Source organism: Apis dorsata, unplaced genomic scaffold (assembly GCF_000469605.1).
Source record: "Apis dorsata unplaced genomic scaffold, Apis dorsata 1.3 scaffold_52, whole genome shotgun sequence".
In the NCBI taxonomy this organism is placed as follows: domain Eukaryota; kingdom Metazoa; phylum Arthropoda; class Insecta; order Hymenoptera; family Apidae; genus Apis; species Apis dorsata.
Window position 1 is genome coordinate 186,456 of NW_006263353.1, and position 11,378 is coordinate 197,833.

Here is an 11,378-nt window from a genome sequence, read left to right on the forward strand (position 1 = left end):
CTTATTCTGATAATCAGTGATTCACATAAGAGACACACACGAAATTACGCAGACCTTCTCGTAAAGCCAAAATGCGCTCTTCTCGCCGACGCTCAATCCAGATTTGGTCAGATCCTTGATACCTTTAAACTGGCTAAATACAAATTCGCTGGCTTTGTTCGCGTAAAGCATCTGCGGTTGACCGGAAACCGGTGTCATCGGCATAGGAGTTTGACCATATGGGGTTGAAACGTATCCCATACCAGTCTGCGGATAATACTGGCCTGGTAAAGGAAGTTGAATCTTCAGCCTCGGAGGAGGGGCCTTCCGCCCATCTGGTGAACTTGACATTTCCGTAAGATATATTTTCGTTTCGTTGATAAAGGAAAAAAAAATAACAATCCGTATTATATTAAATTTAATCACAATTGACCTCGATTTTAATATAGTTTCTAATATAATTTAAAATATTTTTAATCAAAAGATTTCTCACTTGAAATAAGAATCAGAGAATCATAATAAATCATCATTCTTTCTTTTCTCTATTGTTTCTTCGAATGGTATATTTCGAGTTTTTTCAATTAACACTATCTTTATCTTTACCTTAAGGAAGTATTCTAGTAGAAGATTGGCTGGATTATTAAATCACGTATACATTTATTACAAAATACATCACGTATAATATTTTATGCTTTGAACAGCGTTGAAAATTGATAGAGAATCTTCGGCAAAGGCGACTTTCTTCGAATCCAATATTATTTCATTTGAGAATATGCGTATAAATAAATCATGATGGTGAATTCGGTTGGCAAGTCTTAATCAAAATTCCACGCGGAATTTACCACAGAAATCGGGTCGTCGAATAATAATCGAATATGCTTCGAAAATTTACAATCGAGTATATTCCAAGATTCTTGAATCTTTCTGTAGAATGTCTTTTAACTTATTACATAAAACTACCGTGTATTAAGATAATCTAAGACGATACCGTCCTTGATTGAATATGCTATTAATTCTAAAAAAATTCGAGAGTGTATCATCACCGTTCCAGTTTCAATAATTCATTCAGAATTTTTACTTTTCATTTTAATATTTTGTAAATTTATGAAATAAGAAAGTGGAAGAAAATAAGCATTGAAAACATATCGTACGTAAATCATTCGTGATTAAAAAGAACAGACACGTGTGGATAGCATTCATTGATCTTGACCATGCTCCTCCTTTTTAATTTCGAGCTCAGTGGCACAGTTAATTTCCAAATTCGTGACTGCCTAAAATTATTCGAGCGACACACCATAGGTCAACGACCCTGGATGCATCTTAGCAATAAATAGATTAACTGTCCGCGAACGTCTCGACAAATTTAGGTACCAGGTACTCGAATAGTTTTGATTTAAGGGTTGTTTTAGCAAGGGTTGTTTTGTATCCGTTACCTAAAAAAAGAGTGATAAGGAGAAAGAAATGTTGACGAGGAGATGAGAAATATTCAAAAAGCTTCTAACTTAGCAATACTGAAAGTACAAGGTCTTTCGAGGATTTGATCAAAATTAAAACGAAACAAATTTTGATTGGAGAAATCTTGTTTGTGAAATAGCTAATTAATCAAATATGTAAACATTGTTTTTTTCACTTGAGGATATAATATGATGCTTCTTCTAGGATTTCATATTTATTTCTTTTTCTTTCTTATATAAGGAAGTATATATTTTAAAACAATAATTTACTTTTTCGTGAAATTTAATCTTTTAAAACTCTCTTGAAGATGAAATCTCGAATTCACCGCTTTTTGTAGATACTTCTCCTTAATTAAACGGTTCTCTAATTAAGCCATTAAATGATTATTAAACTAGTTTGGGTTTACATACTAAAGTTTTCCAAACATCTATTCACAACAAATATCACCAAACGATATATGCATATCTAACAGTTGTACAAATTGTGCAACGATCAAACTATAACGTTGACTTGACAAATCTCACTGATTATCATCGATGAAATGCTATATAAGTCTGATAAGTCTAATTGCCGTCTCTTTCCACTTTTCTCCTTCGACAGGATATTCTTCAATAAGAAGAATCCCTTCGTTCAGTCTCTGTTTGATCCTATTCCTTCGTTTCTTGCTAATCGAAGGAATCACGAGGCTCGTTCGTCATTTGACTCTGATTGAGAACATATCAGTCGTGTCCTTTGTTATCTTGATGCGCGTCATTTGTATCAAGAACGAATGATCCTTAGCACCTTAGATGATTGAATTAAACCCTCCTCCTGGGAACGATTGGGACAAAGTTGAAAAGCTCGTGGCTCATCGATAATGCACTCTACATTGACACAATGTATATAACGTGATTCGACTTATGATTTCAAAAGATGTGATCCTGTGAGATGCTATGCCTAGAATCTTCACATTTAACTGTTCCACGCAGTCTTAATTTCGTTTTTCATTAAATATTAATTCGTTAATATACTTTTCACTTTATGAATCTGGTTTCCTCCTTGAAGAAACAGCTTCTCGTAGCTGGAACAAAGGTGAAAATTGAATTGTGATGTTCACTGTTCGCGTACACTGAACGTACGCGAGTACGTTCTTTGAGTAATTATCCCCGTTTATGTCAGAAACAAAGAATACCCGGCAATTATATCGTGTATGATTCTCGAATACGTCTGGCGACGGCGTCGCGACGCCAACTGACTAAGCGAGACTGGTGCCGAGCATCGAGGCGTTTTGAAACAGGCGCTACATTTTACAGGGCCGTATTGACCATTTAAAAATTTATTAAGTTTATGTAATTTAAGTTATATGATGCATCAAGAAACTTAACGTGTTGAACAAGTATTAATATAATTATAATGTTAAAGAATTTTATTTTGAATATATTAAAATCTTGATATGTTAAAAAAGTAGCAAGATTCGATTTTTAATATTTTTAAAAATTTGAAAATTTTATTATATATTAAAAAATTTTGTTTTAGTTTCAAATTGTGAATGAGATGTAAAAATTATCAAATAAATATTTATCAAATCTAGTTTATCGTTTAATTTATTTAATTTTTTTTCATTAAATTTTTGCGTGTAATTAATTATAGTAACGTCAAGAAATAATACATATTGACATCTATTTTTATGTCTCTGAAAAAAAATATTTTGAAAAATTTTTAATAATATTTATATATGATTTTTATAAGATCAATTATAAAATCTAAATCTCATTTTATTTATTTTTTTTATTAGATTAATATTATTTTTTTTCTTACTTTTCTAAATATTTTTTTCCAAATACTTAAAATATCTTTATTCTTCTTTTTCTTTAAAAAAATAAAGATTTCTTTTTACTTTACTCCATATAGAGCGATTTCAAAGTAGGTCACCTATATCGATTACACGCTTTCGAGGGAATTTTTAAAATCATAAGCGTTCGAAATGAAAATCTACACTTATTCAGAAAACGAGCTACATCGTATCAGAATCGTTTATAACTATTATGCTTAAAGTCAATCTGTTCCAAATAGAAATCTATAAAAAATGATTCCCCTAAATTTGATTTTCAAAGTTGATACTTCGTTCTACTGCGCAAAAACGACGAGATGTGAATTTCGTAATGATATTCTGTGATACTGTTAACAGACAGCTGAAGACACAACCTTCCACGCGTCTCTGTGTATTTAGATAAGTTAAAAAAAAATTAAGAAAATAGTACATTTGTCAATAAATAAAATTTTGCATGTCATGATATCAATTTGAATTTGATGAATAAATGAAATTTAACAATTTGAAAAAAATGAAATTAAAATATAATTTGAAATATATATAAAATAGTATAATTGCAATAATAAAATTTATTATATAGTTTTTCACGTAAATTGCAAAAAGATTGTTTCCTAAATCGTGTGATATTTTAGTAAGCATAATCATAAGATAAATCAGTGACAATGCTAATTATATTTAAAGGCAGAAAAAAAAATCGAAATGAAATCGTAATATTTTGAGAAGAAAGGTATATATAAATTTTTAAATCGAGAATAATTTTCAATAAACTTAATAATTATTTGTTGAGACTCTTTACAGATAACATCAACCAAATTTAAATTTGATCATTTTTCAAAAATTATAGGAATAATAGTTTCATAATTATTTTAATTTAATTTTAATTTATTATAATTTTTTGAAAATTTTTATATTTTTAATATTATTGTATATATATTATAATTTTAAAAAATTTAAAATATATATTTTAAAATATACATATTTTAAAACATATTATTTTTTTTTTCAAAAAATCTTCTAAAAAAAAAAAAAAATGCTAATTTGATTGATTAATTTTGACAGATTCAATACATTCATAAAAACGAGCACGCATATTGGTCAAAAATATTACATCATAGATAAGATCATATCGATAAAGAAAGGAAAGAGGTATTTCTCCTCCTTTATTCTACCACAGATATAAAACTTTTTGTTAACTATTAGCGTGTATATATAGGATGTTAATATATTCGTAAAATATAAATGATCGATTTATATCATTTGTTTTGATATAAATGATTAAAATAAACACAAAAATGTTCATTAAAACTTATTTATATACAATTTAAATTTGTTTTAGATATAATGAGGAGATAAAAGATAATGTAACAAAGATTTTATCTTTGTTTCGCTTCATCTAATACAAATTTAAATTGTGTATAAATTAATAAATAAACATCAAAAAATATTTTTATATAACAATGTTTTGGCTTTAATCAAAATTAATTATGAATATAATCAAAATTAATTATGATAATATGATAATTATAATTATTAGAAAAATTTTATCAACAATTAATTAAATTAATTAAATTAAAATTTTCCATTTCTATTATTTTATTGTTCAATATTTGAAAAAATCAGTAGCAAAAAAAAAAATTAATTTTTTAAAGAGATCTATCTTTTGAAATTTATCATAAAAAATTTATTGAAAATTGTCATGAATTGAAATATATAATTTATGATGTTGCAGGATCTACAAGTACACACGTTGTGTAATATCCTTTTATAGAAAATTGACTTATTTAATACAATACTTATTTTTAAAAGAATGTTTTGCATAATTTTTACATCTCAACATTTTGCTTAATATTTTAATATATTTTTATCTAAAAAAATTTCGATTATAAATAATTTGTTAATATTAATAATTCACTATATATTATTATACAATATTCAACTTACAAAAAATAATTAAAACAATATAATTAAAAAATCTTATTATTGAAAAAATTTCGTATTTTAAAATTAAAAATATTACTTATTTTTAAATATTAAATAAAAAAAAAATTTTTAAAATATTAAATAAAAAAAAAGTAAGATGTATATGTAAATCGAAAAAGTGTGGAAATTTGCCAAATAACTTAAAATGATATTTTGGAAGCGATTCTCTACATAAATTCTATTGATAATGATTAAAAATTACTAATAAATATCAGAAAACTTATTTCAAATTAATTATAAACTAACAATCAATTTTTTTATGATATATATATGAAACGAATATATATAATAGATAAAAACTTCAAATATCTATGTCGGTTTGGAAATTCAGTCACTCCATCTTACGTTGAATTATTCAATTACTGATGAATATAAACTCTGAAGCCAGATTTCCACGTCAACGCTAGTTACATTCTTTATATACAAAAAAATATTTTTATATCCAAATATTTATGTTTACTGCATGTAAAAATGTAATTATTTAATATTTTAATATTATTTATTGTTTGATTTTTATTATATTTCAATAAGTAATTTCATTAAAAAATAATACATTTATTTTTATAAAAAATCAAATTACAAAAATTATTTAAAATAAAATGAAAACAAAATATTTAAATATCTTAAAATTATTTCTATAAATTTTATATTTAAGAATATAAATTGATAAGAAAATATAAATATTAATTTTCAAGTTTCGCATGTAAAGAACGACAAAACCAATAGAAAGTAGCGACAGTAAGTTATGAACCAATAAGATTGCACGGTGTAACGGCTATTAGCGTTTCTGAAGCGTCACCGGGAGCTGACCTTGGCGGCGCTTGGCTGCATTCACGGAAGGCGCCCGAAAACGCGTCGGAAAAAGGCATCGGGGGCAGCGCGCGTTCGTGTCGCCCATTGTTATCCTCGTCGCGTGTAATGGCTACCGTAGAGTTTGTTGACGGTGTTCGGTCTGCTTGTTCGTGCATCGGCCTATCTTGAGCCACGGTACGCGCCGACGTGGCCCAACCTTACGGAAATAAAATCGAGAAGAGCTTTACGCCAAGGTACCGCCAATTTTATGCAACCGAGAAACCCGCGCTTCGTATACCAGTCGCCGCAACCGCCACCGCGCTTGGACGACATGATCTGCGCGGGTCAACGCTGTTCGTTGACAAGCGTGTAACTCAAAACTGATTTCACGGCAACCTGAAGAGGAAATATTGTAACGGCGTTGTGTTTAGTGTTAATTTTAGCGGGATTTAACGTACTAAAAAAGTGTATCAAAGCTCTAAATCGATCGCCATTGATTTTCCGCCACGACCACGGCCCTACCGACACGAGGAACTTGTTCTCGGATGTTGTATAGGACAAAATACTTAAATCATTTATCAAGGTATCACGATCATCAGGATTAGTGTGACCAGCTGCGCGGCATTCCGCGCCGCAGTCATGGCAACTAGAAGACCATCCGTTTGGCACCCAGGCATGTAACCCGCGGCGCCCGTGTAGACTATCACATGTGAGTATCATACGTCGTGGTTATATTTTGAGTCTTGATTTTTTATTATATTTTATGAAGCTTTCTTTTGATCCATTTATGAAAATTATGTGTTTTTTCTTTGTGTGGTCTTTTTCAAAGAGAGAAAATGCATCATATCTATCTAGATATATCAAAGTTTGTTTTGTTTCTGTTTAATGAATGCCTACTGATTGTGCAGGGTCAAAGGCAACACATCAATGGCCCTAGAATCAAATGGCAACAACGTGGTGTGGTTGAACACAACCCGTCCTGATCAAATACAACAGGTATGCAGCTTGTATACCAGCACGACGTAAAAAAGGAACGAGTTTTCTCCATTGGTATTTATTAGCTTCTCATTGATGCTTAATACACATAACGTATACCAATGTGTATAGCACGTTGATTAAAACAAAGCATTATAGAATGTCATTGTTTTTGAAGTAATAGTACAAAGCTCATAATATCTAACAATAGTTATTATTTAACAGAGCCAACCAATCGAGCAGCCAGTGAAGTGTTCCATGTTTACTCAAACCGAGCAAACTAACAGTTTTACTCAGACGGAGCAGAGCAATTCAAGCTACGGCGATCAGAGACAGGTTATTATTAATTGTGAAAATATTAATAGAGATAAATTACTATATGTAAGAAATAATTAAATTATGTACTTGAATATTTATAATATCATTCAGTAAATAAAAGTTTATGTATTTTATTTTTTATAATATTCTTCTAATTGATTCTCTGTCTTTATATTTAATTTGTTAAATTTAATAATATATAAAAATTGTTATTTAATAAAAATTTACAGCAACAAGCAGCCATGTTTGATCCACAACAAATACAGCAGCAACAAGCTGCTCAAGGTCAACAATCGCAGCAGCAACAATCTCAACAGATGTATGTTACGACAGACAAGAAAGAGGACAAATCCCAGCAGCAATCAGCAACTGCGGACTTCCCTTTCTATTACAATGTCAACATGCTTCAAAAGGTTCAAACAAATGCGGTGAGCACAATTGGTGCGATCACAACTGACGACAAGGGTTGTTATCGTTTTGATGTGCAACCTGTCGGTTATAACACATTATTGAATCAGATGAGTATTGCGGCTGCTACCAATGCGACCTTCAAATGTGACATTTGTGGTTTGGTCTTTGGACATATGAGTTTGCTGAATCATCACAAACGGATTCATAATACAACACCTAGTAATCTTCAACAACAACCACAACAAGTTGTTGTGCAAACACCTACAACAGTTACTGTTGCAACTACACCAGAAAGACCATATACCTGTGATGTGTGTGGAGCTTGTTTTGCATTACCAGGAGAATTAAAGAGCCATAAGACAAATATGCACCAAAAACCAAAAGTGCAAATTTGCGAAGATTGTGGCAGTGAAGACCCCTGTGAACATCATCCTACTAAAATTAAAAAAAGTATGTTTCATTATTTTTTGTTTAATATATAATACTTTTTTAATATATTTTAATAAAATAAATATTATTATCAGTTTTAAAACTAATAGAATACAAATTTTAAATAATCATTTAATTGATAGCATATTTTAATAGTTTCCATAATATAAATATTTAAAATAATTTTATTTTTGTAGCTATCAAGCCTGGTCATCATCCTGTGAAACGAAGGGGTGTTACCAGTGTAACTAAATGCCATAAATGTAATGGCACAGGAATAATTTTTATTGGTAAGTAAAAGTTATTATTTTGCTTTATGCATATTGAAGAAAAATGTTTGTCATGTAACATAGTATTATGTATTGCTTTAAAATGTATTTGAAAAAAAAAAAAACATTTTTCTTCTTAAATCATAATCATCTTTCCTGTACTACTATCATTTCATTACTGTCATGATCGTACATCGGATGGTGTATGGTAGGTAAACACGACGAAAAACTAGATTCTGGAATCAGTTCCCTCGCAAAGTGTGGCGGCTGCAAGGCAACAGGCCGCATCATCATAGGAAGTAAGTCGGAAAAATTATAGCGAAACAAAATAAGGGATTTATATTTCATAGTATTTTTAGAATCTCCATTAATAATCAGATGACATCATTTATATTTTTCTATAAATTATTCAAATTATTCAAATTTTTAAAGTTTATATCTTGTTATATTATTATATGTCTAAAAAAAAATTAAATACATTATATCATTGTTTCAAAAAATAATATTTAGGGTAACTTTTCATTAATTATTTTATCTATTTTTCAAATTTATAGCAGAAGAATAAATGTTAAAATCTGTAAAAATCTAATATTATATGCTTCATTCATTGTTATTTATAATACTATTATTTTATTTGCATGCATTTATGTAGATAGTTAAAAGTCTTCGGCACTTGCTGGTTTTTATACAATATTATAAATTTTAAATTTATTGCATCAATTTTGTTTTATTTTTGGTAGCATTGTCAATATTTATATTTAAGAATCATTGCACGGAATAAAATCTCCCCTAAGGGACAGTTTTATAAATTTGATTCACTAATCTTTAGCATTATTATCATGGAAAAATTATTTTAGATTTTAGTTCATATCATTCTTTCTTTAGTTCAAAATATAGGCTGTAATTAGCTCATTTTAATAATTTCAATATAATTAATCATTCATACAATGACACAAAAGTTGTGAAATTCAAAACATCTGATATTATACTTAATTTCTTATTTTCTACACTAACTTCCATGACCTGCATGTTTAAATTTCTACATAATATTGTTACATTTATTACAATTATTAATTTTGCATCATAAAATGATTTATTGATGCTAATTTAGAATTTCTCTTTTCTATATTCAAATTCTCTTTTGAATGTATCAGGAAAGAGTATATTTTTGAAAAAGCCATACACAATCCAGTGTCTCGAATTCTTCAAAGCATTTAATCAATTATCTCAAAACATATCTTTTTGTAGAACTGGCCCTTTGAGGAAAACTAAGAATTTGGATGTTTCTTTATTTACAGGTGGTAAACAGAACAGTCAAAATCAAGCAGAGAAGCCATTTCATTGTAATGTGTGTGATGGAACATTCTCCAGATATTCGTCACTTTGGTCCCATAAGAGACTCCATTCTGGAGATAAACCATTTAAGTGTGAAGTTTGTGGTTTAGCTTTTGCAAAAGGTGAATAAAATAAAATTATGCAAATTAAATTTCTAAGAAAAAACATAATGCATATTCACAATATTTATTTTTTATGTTATAGCTGCCTATCTAAAAAATCATGGACGAGTGCATACTGGTGAAAAACCATTCAAATGTAGTGTTTGTGGTATGCAGTTTTCGCAAAGTCCTCATTTAAAGAATCATGAAAGAATTCATTCTGGTGAACGTCCTTATCAGTGTGAAGTGTGTGAAAAAACATTCGCCAGACATTCAACTCTTTGGAATCATAGAAGAATTCATACCGGTGAAAAACCCTATAGATGTAATATATGTGGTTCGGCCTTTAATCAAGCTACACATCTGAAAAATCATGCAAAAGTTCATACTGGTGAAAAACCACACAGGTAATATTTAATTTGTAATTTTTAAATTTCTCTTTATATTTATTTATTTATTTTCTTTTACATTTTTTATGAAAGTATCTACTATTATTTATATTGTAGATGTGATATATGTGAGATTGGATTTTCCGACCGCTTTGCATTAAAGCGTCATCGTGCAATTCATGAAAAGTACGGTCAAACTGCTCGAAATCAGAATGCGAATAATCCAAGTAACGCACAGCAAGCGAATGCGAGTAATCAACAGCAACAGCAACAGCAACAACAGCAGCCCCAACAAGCTCAGCAAGGTCAACAGGTTGTTGTAGTGAATGCCACGACTCCTGTTACTGTGAGTCAAGGTCAAGGGCAAGCGGTAATGCTCGAAGAAGTCTACAAGTGTCAGGTGACCTTCCCAGAGCCTAAATGATTCAGCTAGAGAATACCTTTCAGGAGCTGGTAAAGGGGTTAATTTTTTAACCTTTTTAAACAAACAAAATACTAATTAACATGAGAATGCGGTACGTGCAAACGTATGTAAAAAAAAATAACATAAAAGGAAATGTGGACAACATTCAGGAAGATACAAGTTTCCGGAGTGACTGGCAGCACATTTTCTGTGCAGATTCTGTGGGAAGATTATTTGGTGACAGTCGGGTATATCTTAAATAAAAAAAAACGCATGAAAAAGGGTATCATAAAAAGCAAAAAAAAAAAAAGTAAAGACTCAGCGATAGTTTGCGCGAGTGAATAATTTTCGTAGGGCGTGACTAGGAAGAGTACGGCTCGTAAAAAATCGGAACACTCTTCTGACCACCTTAATAGCGAAAAAAAATATTTTGTGAATGAATACGAGACCATATTAAAGGAAAAAATGAAGTAACGAAAAAAAAAAAAAAAGTAAAGACTCAGCGAAAGTTTGCGCGGGGGAAAAATTTTCGGAGGGGGGGACTAGGAAGAGGACGGCTCGGAAAAAATCGGAACCCTCTTCTGACCCCCTTAAAAGCGAAAAAAAATATTTTGTGAATGAATACGAGCCCATATTAAAGGAAAAATGAAGTAACGAAAAAAAAAAAAATAATAAATCTACTTTATATTTTCTCACTTGAGATAGACACATTACTTAGAAACAGTAACATCG

General features: G+C 29.7%; 2 protein-coding genes across 11 annotated transcripts in view; one reads left to right on the plus strand and one right to left on the minus strand.

Moving 5' to 3' along the window:
* LOC102681269 overlaps positions 1 to 960 on the minus strand; it is a 7,989-nt gene extending 7,029 nt beyond the window's left edge. The window contains exon 1 of the mRNA XM_031515060.1: positions 41 to 960. Coding sequence (XP_031370920.1) covers positions 41 to 330 — 290 coding nt within the window. The 5' untranslated portion in view covers positions 331 to 960. The remainder of the gene's footprint in view (positions 1 to 40) is intronic.
* A 5,071-nt stretch (positions 961 to 6,031) lies between these two features.
* Positions 6,032 to 10,956, plus strand: LOC102680599 (zinc finger protein OZF-like). Of its 10 annotated transcripts, none has more exons than XM_006609005.2 (10): positions 6,033 to 6,725; positions 6,925 to 7,066; positions 7,217 to 7,327; positions 7,540 to 7,737; positions 7,828 to 8,170; positions 8,347 to 8,439; positions 8,631 to 8,717; positions 9,717 to 9,875; positions 9,958 to 10,261; positions 10,361 to 10,956. In XM_006609005.2, exons 3-10 carry the CDS (start codon positions 7,250 to 7,252, stop codon positions 10,665 to 10,667), a joined length of 1,569 nt encoding a protein of 522 aa, XP_006609068.1. In that variant the 5' UTR covers positions 6,033 to 6,725; positions 6,925 to 7,066; positions 7,217 to 7,249; the 3' UTR covers positions 10,668 to 10,956. The 10 variants fall into 10 exon arrangements, with proteins under 10 accessions (XP_006609067.1, XP_006609063.1, XP_031370815.1 ...); XM_006609002.2 differs by having other exon boundaries at positions 6,925 to 7,012; XM_006609004.2 differs by having other exon boundaries at positions 6,032 to 6,725; positions 7,543 to 8,170.
* The last annotated feature ends 422 nt before the right edge of the window (positions 10,957 to 11,378 follow it).

Coding starts and splice junctions, on each gene's coding strand:
- LOC102680599 (XM_006608999.2), top strand. Junction 7,013..7,216: donor GTCCTGATCAAATACAACAG/GTATGCAGCTTG, acceptor ATTATTTAACAG/AGCCAACCAATCGAGCAGCC. Junction 8,171..8,346: donor TCCTACTAAAATTAAAAAAA/GTATGTTTCATT, acceptor TTATTTTTGTAG/CTATCAAGCCTGGTCATCAT.